At 42.4% G+C, this 24,805-nt stretch overlaps 1 protein-coding gene across 1 annotated transcript in view; it reads left to right on the top strand.

Annotated features, from left to right (window-relative positions):
• The window catches only part of LOC130836638 (zinc finger protein 14-like), a 40,566-nt gene continuing 15,761 nt past the window's right edge, over positions 1-24,805 (top strand). Inside the window, exon 1 of the mRNA XM_057708979.1 lies at positions 1-94. Within this exon, the coding sequence (XP_057564962.1) occupies positions 92-94 (3 nt within the window). The 5' untranslated portion in view covers positions 1-91. The remainder of the gene's footprint in view (positions 95-24,805) is intronic.

Raw genomic sequence — 24,805 nt, 5'->3', positions numbered from 1 at the left:
TGGTGGTTCTGCCGAAGCCTCTGTCGCAGTCTGGTCTGCACTGGTCGTGGGAGTTATAAGAGGGGCTCCGGAAAACCGAGGAAACCTAGAAATGGTGAGTGTGCAGACCTGGAGTGTGGAGACCGGGAGGAGGGATCGGTCTGAACTGGCCGAGGCCAGAGTCGGGCTTCCCCGTGGTCCACTCTGGAGTCTGCGGACCCCGACTAGGTGCTCAGTCCCCTCTGGCGGGCAGCTGGTGGCCGAGGTTGAAGCCGGGACCCCGGGCGTCCTGCCTGTCACTGCGCGCGGCGACTTCGGCCCCGCCCCCGTTTGGGAGGTGACCACAAGGAGGGTCTTCAGGGGACAGTCGTGTCTCGGTCTCCGGGGTTCATGTGTGGGAGGAGCTGTGGTATGTGAGGTCCCCAGTCCCTCCTTTCTCCCCGGGGTGGGGGGGGGCGCCGTTTCCTGCAGTTTTCCAGATGTTTGGGGAACAGTTTCTCAAATCTCCACTCCTGTCCAGCCAGCCTAGCTCTTCCTGGGGCTGGGAATAAATACCTAAATTTCCAGGTCTTTTCCGCATTCCTAAACGCCAGCATCCCGTCGCCGATTCACAGCATCTATCAACTATCATCTATCAGCTGTCAACAAGCATATATCAGCATCCGTGATGCATTTCAAACAGACCCAGTATATTGTTTAAACTTTTTCCACAGAGTCATGGATCGCTCTTTTTTCAAGACTTATTTTTTTGTGTGTTTGGATATCTTACCTGATAGGGAAAGCAGAAGATAACCACCTGGAACTGTGTGTATGAAATCCCTGTGCCTCTTCCCCCAGGATCTTTTCTGGGCACAGACATCCTAGGGGAAGTCCTTTGAGTGGAGATTCCTTTTTGGAAACGTTCCTTGGTGATCTGTTCTGCCCTTCCTTGGGTTTGTCACTTGGAAAAGATTTACTCATTTGAACCTCAAGCTTTCAAAAATTTAAAGTTTATATAATCAATAGTGCTTGAAAGACAGTATAAAATATTTCCAAAGAGGCAGGAAATAGATGAATATCAGAAAAAAAAAAAAGTCCAGAATTACTTGATTGTCTTAAAAATTCTTGTCTCCCTTTTGCCTCCCTTGAGCATGTGTAGTAATATTCTAAGGCTGTGGTTTTTCGGCATTTGGGGGTTGGTTCAAATCAAATTCCAAATCTTCAACTTGAATACCAGAAGTGTTCAAGTATGATTGATGGTTCATAAAACAAGTTCTTGCCATGGAATAATAATAATTAATATCATTATTTTCTGAAAGTAATAGATTCTTAGTTTTTCTTGTTGAGCTAGCAAAAAGTCTCACAGTGTTCTTCCCTCCTTTACATGTAAACACTGAGATTGAATGATTTTGCTGGATTCTTCAAACATTGGGTTTCTGTCATTTAAAATAGTGGTGGTCAGTAGCGATGTGACGGGGAGCAGAGGCCTGAGGTCACTGTCTCCAAGCACTGTGTCCTGGGTTAGAGCTTATGCATTTGGGAGTTTTAGTCACAGCTTTAAACTGAGTCCTGCTGAGAGTTTTCTCACTGTGGGGATGGAAGCCTGAGAAAGAGAGTGGTTCCCTTACTCCCTGGGGAGAGGAGGGCATGTGGAGCTCCCAGAGTCCATTCCTGTGGCTGCTCAGGTGCCCCCACTGTCCTCCACCAGGGACTGACCTGGTGCAGTGGTTCTGTCTCAACCAGGAGAGCCTAGCATGTGTTAAACTTTCTGAATGTGGCTCCTTCTGTCCTGTGGGATGCTGGCTGCTTATCTATGCTGATTCCAGTATTTGTGTTTCTTCCCTCTGGATTCTTTTATCCATTGAATAGTGCAGCCCTTTGGCTCTAATTTCCCTGAGCACTTTGTAATTAATTCCCTGTGTGGGAAATAACATTTTTAGTTTTCGGGGCTTAAAAATCTAAGTTGATTGAGAGACATGATGTCACTAAGGCAAGAAAATCGTGGAAGTAAGTAGAATTTTTGTTCCTTTTAGGCAGGAGAACCTCAAGACGTGAGATGAATGTTTAAGTTTTCAGGTATATGTTTGATTGTTAGATCAGTGTTCTATGTGCATGTTCCCAGAGATCACTGCCATTTAAAAGCCTAAAACAATTGAATTCCAATTTTAATTGATGTGAGGAAAACTAATCAAAGCTTAGTAAACCTTTGAAAATCCTACTACGTTTAAGGAACTAAACCCAAACCTCTATTATAATATTCTACTTATTCCTGAAAATAACCCCCATGAGAGATAAGAGTGGAAGGACAAACCAGAATGAGCCTTGTTGTTTTAGTTAGCAGAGATTTGAAGTTTATCATCTTATATGGTTTATACTTTGTAACTGTCTTTAAAGGAATTAAATCTTAGAATAGTTTTTTATATACGAAGTGTAAAATTTAAAGAAAGATTAGTAAATAGTAAAACATCATGTATATAAATTTCTCTGTTTATTTCAAAATAACTCTATAAAACAGGAAACTTTACTTCTAAATTCTCACTGACCACCAACATACCCTGGTCTCCTTCAGCACTGTAACTCCAGCCACCCCCAATACACACTTTTGATTATTTATTGAGCCTCCAGTGTTTTTTTTTTTATGTATAAGAACAGGCAATTGGGAATGCATGTATTTGTTGCCCACCGTTCGTTGTCCTTGTAATGAGTAGTTGGGCTTTGCAGATTTGATGTTTGCAGAACAAGTTACCCCTCATTTCTCCCTCTTCCCCTTGTGTCCACACCTGGATAAGCTGTAGAGAAAGTCCTGGGGCTCCCTCCTCTGGCACTGGCTTCAGATACCAACTGCATAAGCAGAGCTCTTTCCCTGTCCCCCCAGGTCCCACCCCCTATCAAAGATTTTTTCCTTGCTCAGACTATCAAAGTTTGCGCCTAACAGGCTCCGAGCCTCCTAGACCTATCTGTATAGTTCTTGGTAAATCCATTTTTAGTTAGAACCCTGCTTTGTCAGTTGAACCAGAATCCTCCACGCCCCATATCTGATCACGTTCCTCCACTTTCACCATCCCTCAAGTGATGCGTGATCACCCTGGCCTGTCTTCAGTACAGTCCTGTTAGGTCGGTTTAGTCAGAACTTCCTAACCCCTGACTATTCTGTTAGTAATTTTCCATCCCCACCTTGCTCTCTGGCCTTGAGCATGCTGTATTCAGTGTTGAGCCCAAATCCATTTCTCATCCCCTGTGAAATCCCATCACAGTGGTCTCTATACCTATCCCAGTGGTTCTGGATAAAATTTGCTTTACCCTCTTTGACAAGTGTCATTGAGTGTTTTTTCTTTAATACCTCCTGGCCGCTAAAAATCAAGGCCAGGCTCCTTTCCTTGCTTGCTGAAGCCATTTTGGAGCTGCTTGAGAGGCTCTCTTCTGAGACTTCAATTGTGTTGTAAGCCTTATCCTACCGTGTGTGTGTGTGTGTGTGTGTGTGTGTGTATGATACACCAGCATCAGTCTCAACATGGGAACCACACCTCTGCAGGTGAGCATAACCGTTGGTGCCATGAACAGCATGGCCAGACACGACCACCACCCGTGGGTGTGTCTTCTCCTGCTCTGACTTGTTCGCCTGCTCTGCTGTCTGATGGCGCCTGGCGCTGTGAGCTGCTGGGTGCCAGGGACCTTGTGCTGTGAGCTGTGCTACCCTGTGTTGCATTGTTGACCCCACCAGGACTGAGTTCTATGATCAGCCGACCAGTGTTGAAAGTTTCAAGAATTCCTAAGCCTTTGGGAGCAGGAATATGGGGTCGGGGCTCTTAAAGTAATCCTGGGTTGATGTCTGTGCCGGTGTTTATCTGTGTGTTAGAGAGAAACTGTGACAAAGACTGGGCTGGTCCCCTGGAGGTGGTGGTGGGAGAGAGGCACTATACCCTGTGCAAGAGGCAGGCCTATCAGGTCCTTGCTCCCAAAACAGCTGTCATTTAAAATGAGAAAGAGAAGGGAGGGGAATGGCAGCCATTCAATGGCAGGCTGAGTCCATACTCCTTACAACAGAGACTCACCAGGACCCTTAAGTTCTTTTGCTGCTACTGCCCCTGCCTCTACTGCAGCTAAGATCCTGATCCTGTAGCAGTCCAAGTTATGTTGGGAACAACACCATGGCACCCCTGTGGAACAGCAAAGTGATTAGTTCAAACCTGATTTAAGCCTGGGGTCCTGAAGTTCTATAAACTATAAAGTTGTCTTGGGGAAAGCTTCTAATCCAGGTGGTGTTGATTTGAGGCCCTCTGGAGGAAAAAAATTTGTAAACACCAGGGTAGAGAGGACACCCCTTCCCCAAGGTATATCCAGCGACACAAGAAACAAAACAGAAAGACAAGAGAGAGGGAATAAAAAAAAAAAACTGTAAGAAAGGCCTACAATTTGACCCAATTGGAAATCCAAAATATATGAAAAGAATGTATACAACAAAAAAGATAAAGGGATACTGTTTCATTTCTGGGGCCTCTAGAACATAGGTTCTGAGTTAATTTTGCCATCTGCTGTAATGCACTAATTCACAAACCTTCATGCAAATAAACAATACTAGTTCTCAAATTACAGTCATATTTGGGATCCCACTAAATTTAAGAAAGTTACCCCGATAATCTTAGGGGAATTACTGTATATAAAATAGGAAACAAATGGGCATGTCTCACCCTAACTATCAGCCAGCTCTTCTCTTGCCTACATTCCTCATGGCCATAGCAGGCATTGTCCTAAAGTATCCCAAAGTGAACAGGAAAACTGAACCAATGATTCAAATATTAAATTGTCTTTGCTACTTCCAAACTGGCTTGACAGACTGGGACCCCACAGACTTTATCCCCCAAGTAAATTATGTAACATGGCCCAAGGTTAGTTAAACAGGGCCTTGAAGGATTGGAAACTATTATACAAAGGTTATTCAGTGAAGAGGTGATTATCCTCTCTTAAAAGGAGAAGTAGGGCTTCCCTGGTGGCAGAGTGGTTGGGAATCCGCCTGCCAATGCAGGGGACACGGGTTCGACCCCTGGTCCAGGAGGATTCCACATGCCTCAGAGTAACTAAGCCCATCAGCCACAACTATTGAGCCCACGTGCCACAACTACTGAAGCCCATGCACCTAGAGCCTGTGCTCCACAACAAGAGAAGCCACTGCAGTGAGAAGCCCGTGCACTGCAACAAAGGGTAGCCCCTGCTCTCTGCAACTACAGAAAGCCTGCATGTAGCAACGAAGACCCAATGCAGCCGATAAATAAAAAATAAAATAAATAAATAATTTTTTTTAAAAAAGAAGTAAAAGTACCTCTTCTTGTAAGAGCCAATTTCACCTGTTCTTAAACCTGGAAAGAATGAATCGCACCTCACAGTGGATTATTACAACCTTGAGACTGTGGTAGCATCAAATAAGCCCCTATTTCTAGTTTCCAACATTATGGAAAGTACTAACTCTATCCAATCAGCAAGTGGTAAATATCCTGCTTTCACAGGATTGGATGGAGTTGGCTAAGTCTGTTCTGTTCAGTGCCTATTTCCACAGCCTGTCAGCTGTGGATAGCCTTCACCTCTAGAGGAACATGGACACCTTTACCTGGTTACCCTCCAGTAACCTCAGCACCATTGCCATTGCTCACAGTCTCTGCTGGCATGGTCTGACCTGCATCCACCTTGCTCCATGAGCAAAAGTATGACATTACATTAATGACATCTCTTCTGAGGAAGTTCATTTGACATTCATTCAGGACATACGGATATTGAAAAAGGGAGCTCATGAAAAGTGGACAGGCCATGAGCTCACGCTTGCTGTGAGGCTCTGACATCATGGTTAAAGTTCTAAAAATTATTTGGTAAATCCCCTCCCTGACACCATGAAGAAATATTGTCCTTCTCAGCACCCACGGCATCTCCTAGGTTGCTGGGGTGTTTGACGGCAACATGTTCCTTGTTTACAAACTTTACTTCTATTCAAGGAGCTGCCCCCTTCTTAGCCCACACTTCATACCATTGAAGCTGCAACTTCCACCAGGTATTGGGCTCTCCTGGAAATATAAGCTGTCCTAGGACCTGACCACCTGATCCTCCACCCAGCTGCTCATTGTGGCTTGGGTCCTGGAAACAGCACTCCTCGAGCTCAGCACGTCTGCTGAGACTTGAGACATGATGGAGCCAAACCTGAGCCCTCTGGCATAGCCTACCTGCAGGCGGAGGTGTCCTCCCCATCCTCCTATGGCACCCTTTCTAGGTGCCATAGTTCTGGAAGAGGTCTCTTTTCAACATTCAGTGCGATGGTAGCTATGGGTTGTCATATAAGGCTTTATGTTGTTAAGCCACATTTCTTTTAAACCAAATTTTAGAGTTTTTATCATGCAAGGATGTTGAATTTTGTCAAAAACTTTTTCCACATCTGTTGAGATGATCATAAAAATTTTATCCTTCATCTTGTTAATTTGGTAATATACTTATTGATTTGTGTGTGTTCACCATTCTTGCATCCTAGGGATAACTCCAACTTACAATGTTGTTTAAGCCTTTTAATGTGCTGTTGAATTTCATTTCCTATTATTTTGTTGAGAATTTTTAGATCTGTGTTCATCAGGGATATGGGCCTATAATTTTCCTGTAGTGTCCTTGTCTGGTTGTTTTGGGGGTAATGCTGGCCTTGTAAAATGTTTGAAAGTATTCCCTCCTGTCTAATTTGTTGCAAGAATTTGAGAAGGATTGGAATTAATTGTTAAAAGTTTGGTAGAATTCACCAGTGAAGCTATCTGGTTCTGGGCTTTTCCTTGTTAGGAGATTTTTGATTACTAATTAAATCTCCTTACTCATTATTTAGCTGTTCAGATTTTCTGTTTTCATGATTCAGTGTTAGTAGGTTGAGTGTTTATGAGAATATCTAATGCTTCTAGGTTATCAAATTTGTTGGCACATAATTATCATAATCTCTTATCCTTTGTATTTCTATGATATCAGTTGTGATTTCTTATCATTTATTTCTGATTTTATTAATTTGATTTTTTTCCTCTTTTTTCCTAGTCTAACTAAATGTTTGTCAATTTGGTGCATCTTTTCAAACAACCAATTCTTAGTTTCTTTGATTGGTTAGTTTTAGCTTCCTTTAATTTCAACTTTAGGAAATCCCTATAGCATTTCTTGTAAGGCAGGTATAATGGTGATGAACTCCCTCAGCTTTTGCTTGTTTGCAAAAGTCTTTCTCATTCCTTCATTTCTGAAGGACAGTTTTGCTGAGTAAAGCACTTGTGGTTGGCAGTTTCTTTTTTCCTTTCTCTCTTTCCTTTCTTCATCATGCCACTCTCCCATGTCCTCAAGGTTTCTGCTGACAAATCCGTTGATAGTCTAATTGAGGTTTCCATTTATGTGATGTGTCACTTTCCTCTTGCTGTTTTCAGAATTCTCTCTTTGTCTTTGATGTTTGGTAATTTGATTATAATGCATCTTTGTGAAGTCTTCTTTGGGTTCAACCTGTTTATAGAGATCTCTGAACTTCACATAGCTAGATGTCCATATCTCTCCTAAGAGTTGGGAAGTTTCCAGCCATTCTTTTTTTTTTTAACTTTTTAAAATATAAATTTATTTATTTATTTATTTACTTATTTATTTATTTTATTGGCTGTGTTGGGTCTTTGTTGCTGTGCGTGGGCTTTCTTTAGTTGCAGTGAGTGGGGGCTACTCCTTGTTGTGGTGCACAGGCTCCTTATTGCCATGGCTTCTCTTATTGTGGAGCACGGGCTCAGGCACATGGGCTTCAGTAGTTGCAGCACATGGAGTCAATAGTTGTGGCTCATGGGCTCTAAAGCGCAGGCTGAATAGTTGTGGTGCACGGGCTTAGCTGCTCCACAGCATGTGGGATCTTCCTGGAGCGGGGATCGAACCCATGCTCCCTGCATTGGCAGGTAGATTCTTAACCACTGCGCCACCTAGGAAGCCCCTCCAGCCATTATTTCTTTCAATAAGTTTTCTACCCTTTTGTCTCTCTTCTCTGAGATTTCCATGATTTCTTTTGCTGGAGTCCCCTAAGTCCTGGAAGTTTTCTTTATTCCTTTCCATTTTTTTGTTTTCTCCTTCAGCTTGATAATTTTGAATGATCAATCTTCAAGTTTACAGACTCTTTCATCTGATTCATCAAGTCAGCTTTTAAACATCTTTATTACGTTTTTCTTTTCATTTATTGTATTCATCACTACCATAATTTTTTTTTGGTTCTTTATCATATTTATTTGTTAAACCTTTTGTTTTGTACATGTATTGTTTTCTTGATTCCATTGAATGATTATCTATGTTCTCATGAAACGTGCTGAGCTTTCTTAAGAACAATTATTTAAAATTCTTTGTTAGGAGGTTTGAGATCTCCATTTTTGTGAATTTCTGTGGAATAGTTTACTAGAAAATTATTGAGATTTTTTTTTGCTGGTTTTTTTTTGATTCCTTAAAGTCTTGTATTGCTGTGTTCACATATGAAGGAGCAGTCACTTCCTGTGGTCTTTTTTTGTTTTAAATAAATTTATTTATTTATTTTTGGCTGTGTTGGGTCTTTGTTGCTGCTCGGGCTTTCTCTAGTTGCAGCGAGTTGGGGCTACTCTTCTTTGCAGTGCGGTGGCTTCTCTTGTTGTGGAGCACAGGCCTAGGCATACAGGCTCAGTAGTTGTGCCTTGAGGGCTCTAGACTGCAGGCACAGTAGTTGTGGCGCATGGGCTTAGTTGCTCCGCTGCATGTCGGATCTTGCCAGATGATCGAACCCATGTCCCCTGCATTGGGAGGTGGATTCTTAACTGCTGTGCTACCTGGGAAGCTCCTGCGGTCTTTATTGACTGGCTTTGGGAGAGAAACACTTTGACCAGTCAGCCCAGCTCAGGATTATGAGGCTTTCTCTGCCCTTTTTAATGGATGCATCTGCTTCACGTCTCTTGTTCCCTCTTTGGGGAGAGTTCTTAAGAGATTGTAGGCCTTCCTATGATTCCTCAAAGCCAGGTCAGTTGCTAAGTGCCTCTCATTTGTTTTCCCAACAGTGTTCCCCTGAAATGCTAAAGTTTATGTGTCTTCTAACAATCGCACTGAGTTGAACCAGCTGAATGCATGTGCTTACAAGATATTGGAGAGGCTTGCACTTGCTGTCTGGGGCATGCATAGGGAACTGGATATTCAGTGGGAGGGTGGGGTAGTGAGGTGTGCTGAGCATTGGGTGTGCCCTTGGTCCACCTGTAAGTGTCTGCAGGCACTGCACCCCAAGTGGCTGAAATGCAAGCCTCCTGATGAATCCTGCCAGAAGTTAGTAGGGTCTGCAACCATTTGTTGAGTTCCAGGCTCTGGTTGCTTTGGGTCCTTGCAACTCTTCCCTGCTTCCAGCCTTCTAGCCTCTCAGCTGTGCTGATCTTCTTAGTATTCTTACTGAGAGAAGGAAGATGCGAGACTCTTGGGCAGTGTCCCACATCACTGAGGACTCCAAATGCTGAAAACCCTATGCTCTCACTTTCCCCATGGGGGAAATCATGAGCTGAGGAGGTCTTTCTTGGCAGTGAGCTGTGCCACCTTTGGAGTCAAGTAAAACTGTTCTTGTTACCTTTCTATGGTGTTCTATTTTCAGATTTTTTTGCTCCAGTGGTGTGCTGGAATTTCTCCAAAGGACTCCCAGACTTCCACAGAGGTGCTTTTGTCCTTGGTTGACTATAGAATCAGTACACTGAGAAACGTCTTATTCTACCTTTTTGCTGACATCACACTTTTACTGACTCACGTGGTCTTCAGAAGTGTGTTGTTTAATCTCTGAGTGTTTGGGGGTTTTCCAACTATCATTCTGCTGATTTCCAGATTAATACTGTTGTAGTCTCCAAAGCATACCTTGTGTGATCTCTCTTTTTTCAAATTTGTTAAGGTGCATTTTATGTCCCAAAACATGGTCAGTTTTTGTGAATGTTCCATATGAACCTGAGAAGAATGTGTATTCTGCTGTGTTTGGATGAAGTGTTGCATAGGTTTCATTTAAATCCACATGCTTGTTGGTGCTGTTTAACTGTGTCCCTCCTGATTTTCTGCCTGCTGGAACTCTTAATTACCGATGGGGCAGATATTGAAGTCTCCTACTACAATAATGGATTTATCCATTTCCCTTGCAGTTTATTTTTTTCTTTCTATATTTTGCCCCTGTGCTACTATGCACATACACCCTAAGTATTGCTGTGACCTCTTGGAGAACTGACCCCTTTATCATTATGTTATAATGTTCCTCTTTATCTCTGTGAATTTTCCTTGCTCTGTACTCTTTGTCTGATTATATAGCTCTGCCAGTTTTCTTCTGTTTAGTGTTGACGTGATATATCTTTCTTCATCCCTGTACTTTTAGTCTATCTGTGTCTCCATGTATAAAGTCTGAATCTTGTAGAGAACATATAATTATTAACTTATCCAGTGTGACAGTTATTTTTCACATGTAAGTAGACTATTGATGTTTAAAGTTATTACTGATATAGTTAGATTAATATCTACTGCATTTTGACTGTATTCTATTTGTTTTTTTCTTTTTTGCTCTGTTTCTTTTCTGTCTTCCACATTTCTTCTGCTTTCTCTACTTTTTATTGAGCGTTCTGCTGTTGCTATTTTTTCTCCTCACTTGCATATCATTATACATATTTCTTAGTAGTTAGGCTTGAAGTGTACATCTACAGCTAACCCAAGCTCTCTCTGAAGTAACCTTATACCACTCACTGGATGTGCAAGTTCCTTGTAACAGAGTATTTCAATTCCTCCTTCCCTGTCCCTTTTAACATTGTTGTCATTCATTTCACTTATCCATAAGCTATAATTACGAATACGCTGTTCTGATTATGACTTTGAGCAAAGTGTTATATGACTTAGGTCAGGCAGAATGGCTAGAGGGGACCTAAGTTGATAATTTTTCACCCACCACATCGGTGGGTGCCGGAAAAATCCCAGTCAGTTAGGCTCTGGTGGAACAGGAACTTTTGAGGACAGGACTTGTTAGCAGAATACCATGGGCATATTTCAGAATGGCTATTTTTCTGTCTCTTTCCAATTTTGGAGACAGTGGTTTGCCCTGTGATTCTTTGATATATCTAAAAAGAGTCATTGATTTTGTTTGCTTTTTTTAAGTGAAGATGGGAATGTCACCTTCTAAGCTCCTTATCTGCCAAACCAGAAACCAGAGGTCTCTGACTCTTTTTTTCTTTCTTTCTTTCTTTTTTTTGTGGTGGTGGTGGTGTCTGACTCCATTTTTTAATGTTTGCTGATGTGCTGGGAAAACTCAGTGTTCTTCCTGATTAGAGAAAACCCAGTTCCTCCCGCCTGTGTGTCTCCTTTACTTTCACTCACAACACTTCACTTGTAACACTTTTGGTCACCAAATATGTGAGGGTTTTCCACCACAACAAACAATTTTCTGTGAATCCAGCTGGGTGTTCTACAAGTTAACTAAACACTGTCTACTTGTGGATGGCATCTTATCCAACAGGTGAAGGGCTCAGTCCCACAAGACTGCTTTCTCCCACTTCAGATGCCAATTGAAAGTAGTAGGTCTCCAGGTTACTCATACCTTCTGTCTGACTTGGCTACAAATCAGAGGTTCCCACAACCCCCTCCTTGGGTTTGATTAATTTGCTAGAGCGGCTCACAGAACTCAGGGAAACACTGTGCTGATTTACTGTTTATCCTTCATACCTGTACCATATATTATTTTTCACTCAGCAGTGTTCTTTCAGTTTTACCACCTTTGACCATTCAACAAATGAGTACTAATGGAATTCCATTGAAAAGGTTTTCCGGTGGTTTCTCTGCTTGAGTGTTTCCCATGTTCTAGCATCTGCGGCCAGGGCCTGGTCGAGGACTGTGGGGTTCATCCTCCCACCAGAGCCAAGTACCCTTTGTTACAGAGTCCAAGCTCGCTCTGCTTGCTGCAGGACAGGCCAGTGAACTGGAGACGAGATGTTGAGGCAAGGGATATGACTTTATTCAGAAAGCAGGCAGACCGAGAAGGTGGCAGACTAGTGTCTGTCAAAAAACCATCTTGCCTAAGTTAGAATTCAGGCTTCTTTTATACTAAAAAAGGAAGGGGGTGTTGTTGGTTGTTGCAGACTTCGTGGTGCCAGAATCCTTTGTTCTTGCAGCTATCCACCTATGTCAGGTCACAGTGTTCCTGTAAACCTCCAACAAGGCAAATGTTATTCTCTGTTCTGCAACTTCAATAAATGAAAAAGTATCATACCTTTTAAGGTCAGAGGCTGGAGAATGGGCTATCCTGTATGTTTCAGGCTATAAAGCAAAATTCTAAACTTGTAGCAAAAGCAATAGAACACAAGGTTAATGTAAAACAAACAGATCTGACATGGAGTCTGATTTAGCTCCTCTATGTAACACCTTGAGGTCCCGCAAGAGATGATCAAAGATCAAAATGGAGCCAGACTCATTATTACATATGGTGAAGTTACTTGTAAGTGTCCATGTTTGTGAAGAAGTGTCACAGTTCCATGAGGGCATCATAGTCTCATGGCTCAATGCAGATTCAGTGGAGGGGACAGTTCCAACCCACTGCCTGTACCAGCTCAGCTCAGAGACCGGACCTCTGGCCTGCTGTCACTCAGGGGGGCGGGGCCTTGTGAATTGTCCAATTAGGGGAGTCGCCTGTTACAGATGTGTGGGCGGCGCTCCCATGACAACATGGGCGGAGTGGTATGCATGCTCTAATGCTGTTAGGTCTGGCTACGCCCAGGGTCCTTGGTTTCTGCCCTTGAAGTCCTCAAGTGGCTCCGTGGTATCTTCTGTCGCTGTGACCTGCACTTGCTGTGACAGTCCTGAGGTTAACAACCCAGAACCAGAGAAACTGGGAAATGGTGAGCTGGGGAGCCTGGTGTTGGGAGACGGGGTGGGGCAGAGGGACTGGTTGGAACTGGCCGTGGTGGGACCCCCGGCCTCCCTGTGGTCAACTCCGGACCCGCGGACCCGAGTCCCCCCAGCGCCCCACGCAGCACACAGCGTGGGGGCTCCGCCGGCAGTCTGGGCCTCTTCGCTCGCTGCTGGGGCCGTGTCTGCTCCAGATAGTGTGGTGTCCACGGGGAGGGTTATCAGGGGACAGTCGCGACTCAGTATCGGGATTCCTGCATGGAGGAGCTGTGGTCTGTGGGGTCCCCAGTCGCTCCTTTCTCCTCGGGGAGAGGGGACTCTTCTTCCCATCACTTTTCCAAATGTTTGAGGAACAGGGTCACAATCCACGACCCTGTTCTTACACCCCAGCTCTTCCGAGGTCAAGCAGTAAATGCCTAAATTTCCAGATCTTTCCCCACAGTCCCAAACGCCGTCTTCCCCTTTCCAGTTCATGGCTTCATTACAAATATATGTCCTCTGTGGTGTATTTTAAAGTATGCAGTATGTTAATTGTTTATCAGTCCTCCACAGAGCCATGGGTGGGTTTTTTTAAAGATATATTTTTTGCCTGTGGATGTTTTACATAAGAGGAAATCAGAGATTAACCACTTGGAACTATGTTGTTTAAAAGCCTAGTGTCTCAGGCTTCCTAGGTGGCACAGTGGTTAAGAGTCCACCTGCCAAAGCAGGGGACATGGGTTTGATCCCTGCTCCAGGAAGATCCCACATGCTGCAGAGCAAGGAAGCCCGTGTGCCACAGCTATTGAGCCTGCGCTTTAGAGCCCAGAAGCCACAACTATTGAGCCCATGTGCTGCAACTGCTGAAGCTCACACGCCTAGAGCCCGTGCTCCGCAAGCGGAGAAGCCACGGCAATGAGGAGCCCGCCCACCACAACGAAGAGTAGCCCCCACTCACCGCAACTAAAAGAAAGCCCGCGCACAGCAACAAAGACCCAACACAGCCAATAAAATAAATAAATGAATAAATAAATAAATTAAAAAAAAAAAGCCTAGTGTTTCTTTCCCCAGAATCTCCCTGGGCACACACATCCTATGGGAGTCCTTTGGGTTGAGGTTCCTCTTTGGTGACTTTCCTGGGTGATCTGTGCTTTCCTTACAGTTCGAGGTGAGCACTGCCCCTGCCTGTTTGCCACTTACTCACTTTGTAAACTCTATTTTGAAATAAACATTTAAATATTTACTGATAGATCTTGATAGAAAATATAAAATATTTCCAAAGAGGCAAAAGAGTCATGAAGAAGAAATAAATATTTTATTATTACTTTCCATTCGTTTAAATTTTTGTTTCCTTTTTTTTTTTCTTCCCTTGAGCAGTGTAGGAACATTCTGAATTCTGCCCATTTCTTTTGGGTGATTTCAAATACAGTATCAGGGCTTAGACATGCAAGACATAGAAGTGTGTTCAATGTGATTGTTTTCCCAACAATTTCTAGCCCCCCCCTTTTTAATTGTAGTATAGTTGACATACAACGTTATATTGGTTTTAGGTTTACAACATAGTAATTTGATACTTTTGTACATTACAAAATGATCATCATACAGAGTAATTGTAGTATTATTGACTAGTTCCCTCTGTTGTACATTCCCATAATTTATTTATTTTATAATGTAAGTTTGTACCGCTTCATCTCCCTTACCTACTTCACTCATCTCCTACCCCCTTCCCCTCTGGCAACAACTAGTTTGCCCTCCATATCTATGGATCTATTTCTGTTTTGTTATGTTTGTTTGTTTGTTTGTTTGTTTTTTACATTCCACATATAAGTGAAATCATAAAATATTTCCAGTTTCTTAGCATAGAAATAATAACTGGTATACTTAATTTCTGAAAGGAATAGATATTTGTGGGTTTTTTTCCAACTAAAAAATTGCCTAAAATTTTTCTTCCATGCTTTATACATAAACCCTGGATTGAATGATTTTTCTGGATTGTTCAAACCCTGGGTTTCTGTATTTAAAGTCTCAATGGCCGTCCAGATCAACTAGGTGAGAAGAGAAGCCCAGGGTCAGTTTCTCTAAGCTAAGGCCCCCTTGAGCCTGCAAAGGGAAGTACTTGAAGGCCCACTTTCTTCCTGGGGAGCCTCCCTCTGCACCTGTCCTATCTGCTCACACTCAACACAGAAGGAAACTTTGTACTGAGAGAAGCTACAGAGACCTGGAAAACTGGGTCTGCACATGGGATGGTGGGTAGGGGGATGGGGAGGTGAGGTGCTTTCTGAGATTCTAACCGTGGTTGTAGAGATGGGCTTGAGCTTTGCATCCACGTTGTAGGTGCACTTAGTAACTTGAGTACATTGAGAAAGTCTGTGAAGGTCAGGAGTTCTGTCTTCTGGACAAAGGGTTTAGAAATTCGGGAGTTCATTTGGATCACAACCTTAAATTGAAACTGGCCAAGAGAATTGAAGCCTTAGAGAGGGAGTAGTTTCATTATGCCCTGAGAAGAGGGTGTGCAGAGCTCCCAGAGTTCATTTCTGTGGTTGCTCAGATGTCCCCCAGCCCTCCATCACCAGGGACAGACTCTAGGGGTTGTAGTCCAGCAGGCGGAGACTGGACTGCAAGCTTGGGAATCTGGGTTTTCTTCTGAACTATAGGGGAACAGTCTGCTTATGTCACCTGATTCAAACATTTGCATTTCTTTCCTTGTATACCTTTATATATTCAATATTGCGGCTCTGAACTCAGTTTTCCCTTGGTAATTTGTGATATTATTTCCTATGAATGTATGAGATTTTTCACTGTTGGGCTTTGAAAATGTAAGCTGATTGAGAGATGCAATGGAGGTAACGCAAGAAATTCTGGAACCAAACAGAATTTTATTTTTAATTGCTATGAGAAAAACTACTTAAAACATATAAATCTTTGAGAAGTCTAATACATTCTACGGATTAGTCCCAAATCCTGTTACTGACCAGGGTTCTTAGCCTCCTTAACCAATAGAAATTGATAAGAGGCCAGACAGGAAATTCAGGCAAGGCTTTATTGGCGCCCCTGCTGCAGCAGAAGGAAGTGGAAAACAAGGAACAGGTACCTTTGCTGGCTCCCTGTAGGGGGAGTGGGCAGCCGGTACCTTATATGGGGTGAGGGCAGGGGTGTGTCCAGCGGTCCTTCTGGAGAGGTGTCTTATGTGGTCTGCCCACTCCCCTGGTGGTGCTGTGTGGGTTTTTGGTCTTTTTGTACCTTGTTGTTCATAATTTGTCCCAACTTCGCATGCGTGCAGTTATGTTTAGTCTCTTACAGTTTCTTCATGTTCTGTTACTCAAGGAAAGATTTGTCTAGATGCAAGCACTGCAGCAAAGGGCCCCAGGTTCCAGCCTGTCTCAATCCTTAGTGCATTATATTACTCATAACAGTGATGCATGATAATAATCCCCCAGAGTAAGATATAGGGAGAAACTGTAAAGCTTCTTGTTTGTAATGTTTATAAAGTTTGTAGTTTATAGTGCTTCTTAGAAAGAAATTTGAAATTTTTCTCTTTCTATGGTTAAAACTTTTATAAGAGTTAGTGTTTAAAGGATTAAATCTTAGAATGGTGTCCTTATAGAAAAGTAAAAATTAAGTGAATTAAAATTGTTTTAAAAAGCAAAAGCAAGTTAATTAAAAATAGTCTATTGGATAGACAAATATGGTTTATGTAAGTTATTCCACTTATTTTAAATAGCCGTGCAACAGTTAGCAAAATTCTGTAAGATAAGAAGTTTTAAATTAGAGTCAGTGCCTGAACATTTTGTTTCCCTCCACCGTTGTTGCTTCAGCCACCCCAGAAAAACTAGTGGTGATCATTTCTTGAGTATCCTGTGTTTCTTTATCTAAAAAGAAGCAATTGCAAATGCATATTTTTCTTACCCATCTTTGTACTTGTAATGAGCCCACACTTTTTGATATTTGACTGCTCTCAGCTTAAACCTCATCCCTTCCCCCCATGCCTCCACTTGGATAAACTGATGAGACTATCTGGGTGATCTCTCCTCTAGAGGTGGCAGCATATTCAGATCACACAAATACCTGCCCTCGGGCAAGAATTCTTGTCCCAGCCCCAACCCCAGCCACAGCGAACACCCAGGCTAGGCTCCTTTCCTTGTTTTCCAAATCCGTTTCAGTGCAGCCTGAGAGGCCTGCCCTGCCTTCCCTTGAAACTTCAATTATGCGATTCATGACCCTTTTCCTACCCTCTGTGTGTGTGTGTGTGTGTGTGTGTGTGTATGCCACACTGGCGTCACTCAACATGGGAACTGCACCTGTGCAGGTGAACATAACAGTTGGTGCAGTGAACAACATGTCCAGACATGACCACCACCTGTGGGTCTGTCTTCTCTTGCCCTGACTTGCTCACCTGCTCTGCTGCTTGATGGGGGCTGGCACTGTGGGCTGCTTCTTGCTGGGGAGCTTGAGTTGTGAGCTGTGCTGCCCTGTGTTGCATTGTTGATTGACCCCACCAGGACTGAGTTCTATGATTAAACGACCAGTGTTGAAAGTTTCAAGAATTCCTAAGCCTTTGGGAGCAGGAGTATGGGAATGAGGTCCTCCTTAAATTAAACCTGTCAGTTTCTTTGCCCGAATTGTCTGTGCATTAGAGTGAATTTGTGACAGAGGATGGGTTGGCCCTGATGAGAGAGGGAAACTAAACCCTGTGCAAGAGATGAACATGTTGGGTGATTCCTCCGAAGGAACAATTATTTTAAAAAAGAAAGAGAGAAAGAAAACATGGGGGGAAAGGCAGCTATTAGATGGTGGGCTGAATCCACACTCCTAATACCAGAGGGCTTCCCAGGACACTTTAATACCTCTGCTGCTGCTACCTCTGTTGTAACAAAGATCCCGACCATCAGGGTGATAGGAAACAACAACCATGGCCTCACTGCAGCACAGCAAAATTCAAGCAGTCCTTAAACTTTATACTAAACAAAATTCAACTGGTAGATTTTAAATATCTTATTGGCTTTATTCAATGATTCATCAGTCAGTATCTCATCTAGCAGAAGAGAACTTCAAAGAGCTGCACAAAATGGAAGGATTAGATAGGCAGAAGGGAGTAGGGACAAGGAACTTTAATACTATGGAAAAGTGGATTGGTCTGGCGAGGTCACTTCCCTTAGGGGATGGTAATGGTCTTTGTGGCAGATTATTTAACTAGTGTTGAACAGGTAATTCCTGATTGATGGTTTAAGATTCCATTTTGGGACAGCCGAAACTAATTAACTTGGTTTGGTGGCATGCTGCTTAGTATAAGTGATCTCATTTTGAACCTGTTATCTTGTTTTTAACATTTATAAGGTGACAGTTGTCATGGGGGATGACACTTTTTTGTGGTTCTCTAGTTGAAAAAATTTACAAACACTAGGGTGTAGAGAATACCCCCTCCCTGGGAGTATATCCAGTGACAAAAAAATAAATAAAACCCCAAACAAACAAAAAAACCCTGGAAAGATAGGAGGGAGAAAACAAAGGAAAAAAATACAGAAAACAAATGTCTACAGTTTGACCCAACTGGAAATTCGAAATATCCTAAAAGAATTTACACAACAAAAAGGATGAAAGGAAAAATAAATTTAAAAAATTTTTAAGGAAAAAGATATGAAAGGAAACTATTCTGCTTTTGGGCCTCTGCAGCACAGGTTCTAAATTAATTTTACCTTTTGCTGTAATGCACTCATTCACAAACCACAGTGTAAATAATCAATACTAGGGCCCAAATGTGGGATACCTGGGAATCCCACAAAATTTAAGCAAGTTATCCTGGATAATCTTAGGGGAGTTAACTAAGTATCATAGAGAGGACAAATGGATGTTTCACCTTAACTGTGAGAACTAAATTCCTTTTGGTCATAGCACCCATTGTCTTAAAATAGCCCACACTGAGCAAAGAAAGGTGTGAACCACTGAGTTTTTGTTTGTGTTTGTTTTGTTTTGTTTTTATTTATTGGCTGCATTGAGTCTTCGTTGCTGTGCACGGGCTTTCTGTAGTTGTGGAGAGGGGGCTACTCTTCATTGTGGTGCGCAGGCTCCTTATTGTAGTGGCTTCTCTTGTTGCAGAGCACAGGCTCTTGGTGCACGGGCTTCAGTAGTTGCGGCACATGGGCTCAGTAGTTGTGGCTCGAGGGCTTAGTTGCTCCACGGCATGTGAGATCTTCTCGGACCAGGGCTGGAACTCATGTCCCCTGCATTGGCAGGTGGATTCTTAACCACTGCACCACTAGGGAAGCCCCCATTGAGTTATAAATGAAATTTTAATATAGTCTTTGACACTTTCAAATTAGGTAGGGGAAATGGAGCCCCACAGGCCTTCCCCCCACAGTTAAATTATTTAATCTGGCCCAATATAAATTAAACCTTATATTGCACCTTGAAGGATTGAAACTATTGTATAACACCGTTTAATGAAAAAGTGATTATTCCCTCTGCTTCTCCTTTTAACAGCCTCATAACCTGTTCTTTTTTTCTTGCTTCTTTTTTCTTTTTCTTTTTTTTTTTTTGGGCTTGTGGAATCTTAGTTCCCTGACCAGGGATTGAACCCAGGCCCCGGCAGGTGAAAGCACTGAGTCCTAACCACTGGACCAGCAGGGAATTCCCTTAACCTATTCTTAAACCTGGAAAGAATGAACACTTCACACTGGATTACTGCAACTATGAGCTGTGGTTGCACCAAAAAACCCCTATTCCCAGCCCCTAACGTAATGGAAATTATCGGCTCCACCTACTCAGCAATGCAAATATTCTGCTCTCACAGATTTAGCTAAGTCTATTCTGTTCAGTGTCTATTTCAACAGCCTCTCAGCTGCAGTTGGCCTTCACCTCTGAAAGGATATAATACACCTTTACCTGGTTACCCTCAGGGAGCTGGAATACCACTGTGAACACACACAGTCTCTGCAGGCAGGATCTGAACTGCAGCCTCCTTCCTCCAGAAGCACAGGTGTGACATTACACCAATGACACAATGATCCTTTTCTGAGGACATCAGAACATAAAAATATTGACAAAAAGAAGTCCTAAAAAGTAGATAGGGTATTGTTGGTATTTGTCGTGAGGCTCCTGGTAGCTTGCTTAAATTCCTAACATTTGGTAATCTGGGTCCCACTCTCTCCCTGATAAGGTGAAGAAATAACTGTTGTCCCTCTCAGCACCCACAACCTTATCTAGATTCTTCTGGTGTTCTGGAGGCATCTTATTCCTTGTTTACAAATTTTCCTTGAGCCCATTTATACTATTACTTGTAAATTGGCCCACCTTGAATAGTTCCTATGAAAAAAACAATGACTCTGGACGTTGGTCAAAATGCCAGATGAAAGGCACTCCTGTTAGTGCTGTCAGACACTGATTCACAACAGAGGCTTCAGTGACCTCCTCTCCTGCTCCTGGAGTTACTCATCATGGCCTGGAAGTTGTTAATAGGCTTCTTCTTTTTTTTTAAATAAATAAATAAAAGAATAAATAATTTTTACTTATTGGCTGTGTTGGGTCTTCGTTGCTACCTGCGGGCTTTCTGTAGTTGCAGAGAGCGGGGGGGGGGGGGGGGGCTACTCTTCATTTCTTTGCACAGGCTTCTCATTGTGGTGGCTTCTCTTGTTGCAGAGCACAGGCTCTAGGTGCGCGGGCTTCAGTAGTTGCGGAGCATGGGCTCATTAGTTGTGGCTCGCAGGCTCTAGAGCACAGGCTCAGTAGTTGTGGCACATGGGCTTAGTTGCTCTGTGGCACGTGGGGTCTTCCCAGCCCGGGGATTGAACCCATGTCCCCTGCATTGGCAGGCGGATTCTTAAACACTGCACCACCAGGGAAGTCCTTGTAATTAACTTTTAAACCAGGTACCCCCTGCATTGGCAGGCGGATTCTTAACCACTGTGCTACCAGGGAAACCCAAGGAAGTGGTTCATAGGCTTCTTTTTTATTAAATTAATTTAAATTAATTAATTTATTAGCTGCATTGGGTCTTCGTTGCTGCACACGGGCTTTGCCTAGTTGGGTGAGTGGGGGCTCCTCTTCATTGTGGTGTGTGGGCTCCTCACTGTGGTGGCTTCTCTTATGGCAGAGCACAGGCTCTAGGCATGTGGGCTTCAGTAGTTGTGGCACACAGGCTCTATAGTTGTGGCACATGGGCTTAGTTGCTCTGCAGTTGCTTTGATCCTGGAGCAGGGATTGAATCCGTGTCCCCTGCATTGGCAAGTGGATTCTTAACCACTGTACCACCTAGGAGGTCCCAGGAAGTTGTTCATAGGCTTCTGATGCCAGAGCCTGCCCTAGGCCCCACATTGTGTGCCATCAAAGCAGCAGTTTTCCCTTCTGACAGAGCTGTGCTAAGAGTAGATGGCCCCGAGCATGTGAGCCCTCATCCAGATTCCCATTATGATTTGGGACCCCAAGAGCTCAGCACAGCTATGGAGACCCCTTGAGACAAGATACAGCTAAACCTGGACCCCCTGCCATAACCTACCTGCAGGAGGGGTGGCCTTCCCTCTCCTCAGTATCTTGCCAGATGCTGAAGGAGGTCACTCCCCTTCCCAGACCCCTAGGCTCCCTGTGAGCTCCTTAGGATTCCCTGAGTGAAGAGCAGTGGGAGATTTAGACATTAGAGACAACATCTCCACATTCATACATGATCCAGCTCAGGCAGTACTGCTTTTCATCCCTTAACTGGGACATCCTGATGAAGGATTGGACTCAAGGGTCCACAGCTGACCAAACATCAGGCTGTCGTCTTAGCCCTGACCAGCAATTGACTTGGACGGCATGTGTTTACAGTCTTCTGGATGATTGCCTAAGAATTTTGTGGTAAAAGAATTCTGGGAATCTCTTGCCTAACAGATGCCCATGATAGACATCAAGGTAATACTTGTCTATATATGTGCTAAGGCCTCACCAGGAGACTCTTATCCATGTCAGAGTCCCAGGCACTGCTGATAGTAACCAAGGCACTCGTTTCACTTCTCAAAATATACAGTGCTGGGCTGTGAAACACGGCATTCAGTGTCATTTTACCCTTTCTTTCAAGTCTCAGGATCCAGGCCTCATAAGAGCACCAAATTGAAATAAATTCAAATCAGTTGAGTGAAAGGTGACCATTTTCAGTTGTCATTCAAGATGTCTTTATTTTTTTCCTAATAGACTTTTATTTATAGCAGTTTTACAGAAGTTTTACAGAAAACTTGATCAGAAAGTAAACAGAGCTCCCACATAACCCCTGTGTCTCCAACGTAGTTTGCCCTACTTTTAATATTTTGTATTACTGTGGTGTATTTGTTCCATTCGATGAACTGATATTGATGCATTGAAATCTACATGTAAGATTGATTTGATTCAGTGTTCTACAATCTCTGGGCTTTGACATCATGAAACGACGTGTGTCTATCATTTCTGTGTCATGTACTTTCACTGCTTTAGAAATCCCTTGTGCTCCACCTCTGGATTCCTCCCTCCCATCTCCAAGTCACTGACAACCAAAGATCTTTCACTTTCTCATAGTTCTGTCCTTTCTTGAACTATACAATCACTCAGCAATCTTATCTTAAGGTTTCTCTATGTCTCTTTGGCTTGATACCGCCTATCCTTTTTTAAAAAATAATTTTTATTTTATTTTAATATTAACTTTATATTTTATCACTTTCATGAGGTTGTTTATTTATTTTTGTGGTCATACCACGTGGCATGCAGGATCCTGGATCAGGGGTGGAACCCACCTCCCCGTAATGGAAGTGCAGAGTCTTAAGCACCGGACCACCAGGGAAGTCCCACCTCATATCCTTTAATAATATTAAGTATTATTAATATTTTAATGATATTAAAATATTTACTAATATTTCATCGAATGGATGTTCCCATGGTTATTTTTTCTGTTGTTTATTGGAGGATATCTTGGTTACCTGTATGTCTTGGCAATCATGAGTAAAGCTCTTATAAAAATTCATATGTAGGTTTTTTATGAACATAACTTTCAACTCATTTGGGGAAATAGGAAGAAACCTGCTTTCTGGAGTGCATGGTAAGAATAGGTTTAGTTTTAAGAAACTACCTGTTTTCCAAAGTAGGCATATCATTTTACATTCCCACCAGCAGTGAATGCAGATTCCTGTTGTTGCACATCTTCTCCATTGTTTGGTGTTTGTTCTTGTTGGTTTTTTTTTTAATAAATAAATACATTAATTTATTTATTGGCTGCATTGGGTCTTCGTTGCTGTGCACGGGCTTTCTCTAGTTGCGGCGAGCGGGGGCAGCTCTTCATTGTGGTATGCAGGCTCCTCATTGTGGTAGCTTCTCTTGTTGTGGAGCACAGGCTCTAGGCACCTGGGCTTCAGTAGTTGCAGCACACGGGCTCAATAGTTGTGGCTCATGGGCTCTAGAGCACAGGCTCAGTAGTTGTGGCACACAGGCTTAGTTGCTCTGAAGCATGTGGTATCCTCCTGGGGCAGGGATCGAACCTGTGTCCCCTGCATTGGCAGGCGGATTCTTAACCACTGTGCCACCTAAGAAGTCCCTGTTCTTGATGTTTTGATTTGAGCCATAATAGTGTCTAGTAATATCTCATTCTACTTTTATTTGCAGCTCCTATTGACATATGATGTTGAGCATCTTTTCTTATGCTTTTCTACCATTTGTGTATCTTCTTTGGTGAGGTATGTGTTCAGAGATTTTGTCCGTTTTTAATTATTTGTTTGATTTATTGACTTATAAGAGTTCTTTGAACATATTGGATACCAGTCCTTTATCAGAGAAGTGTTTTACAAAGATTTTCTCCTAGACTTCAGCTTGTGTTTTTAATCTCTTAACACTGGGTTTCACAGAACAAGTTTTCATTTTAATGAAGTCAAATTTACTATTTTTTTCCTTCATTGATCTTGCTTTTGGTGTTGTTTCTAAAAATTTATCACCAAAGCCAAGATCACCTAGATTTTCTCCTTTGTTGTCTTCTAGGAGTTTTGTAGTTTTGCATTTTACATAAGACCTATAATCCATTATCAGTTAATTCATGTGGAAGGTTTATGATTTGTGTCTGGTACATTGATTATGTGGTGGGTTTTGTTGTTGTTGTTTTGTTTTTGGTAAGTGGCTATCTAGTTTCCTTGGCACTATTTGTTGAAAGTGTTTTTTTTTCCATTAAATTGCTTTTGATCCTTTGTCAAAGATCACTTGACTGTATTTGTTTGGATCTATAGGAAAGCACTGACTCGTATATTAATCATTTATGCTCTATAGGGAAGCACTGACTTTTGTATAACCATTTATCCTCCAACCTTAATCTACTCTCTTATTTTAGTTCAAGGGGTTTCCTTTGTTATTATTGGTTCTTTGAGTTTTTCTCCATAATCATGTCACACATGACAAAAGACAGTTTTCTTTCCTACTTCCCATTCTGTATACCTTTTATTTCATTTCCTTGTATTCTCTTTTATTGGATTAGCTTAGACTTCTGGTACAGTGTTGACTAGGACTGGTGAGAGAGGGGACATCATTACCTTCTTCCTGATCTTACCAGGGAAGCATCTAGTTTCTCACCATTAAGTATGATGTTAACCACAGGGTTTTTGTAGGTGGTCTTTCTCAGGAACTTCCCTTTTATTTCTAGTTTGCTGTCACGAATGTATTTTGGCAAATGCTCTTACAGTTTTATTTTTCCCTTTTTGTTCTTGATATTAATAATTTTTTTCCCTCTTTTTTTCTCAGCTTGTGCAGATGTATCTTAATTTTATTAATATTTTTAAAGAGCCAGCTTTTGGTTTTGTTGATTTTTCTCCATTGGTGTCCTGTAATTTCATTGATTTCTTCTCCAACTTCTATTATTTATCTTCTTGTGCTTAATTTTGGTTTAATTTGCTCTTCTTTTTCTGGTTTTGTAAGATTGAGGTTTAGATCACTTATTACAGCTCTGTTTTTTCAAATGTTTGCCTTCAGTGCTATAAATTTCCTTTAAGCACTGTTTTTGCTAGATCCCACAAATTTGATA

This window comes from Hippopotamus amphibius, chromosome 15 (assembly GCF_030028045.1).
Source record: "Hippopotamus amphibius kiboko isolate mHipAmp2 chromosome 15, mHipAmp2.hap2, whole genome shotgun sequence".
Classification (NCBI taxonomy): Eukaryota; Metazoa; Chordata; class Mammalia; order Artiodactyla; family Hippopotamidae; genus Hippopotamus; species Hippopotamus amphibius.
This window is presented reverse-complemented; position numbering and strand designations above follow the sequence as displayed.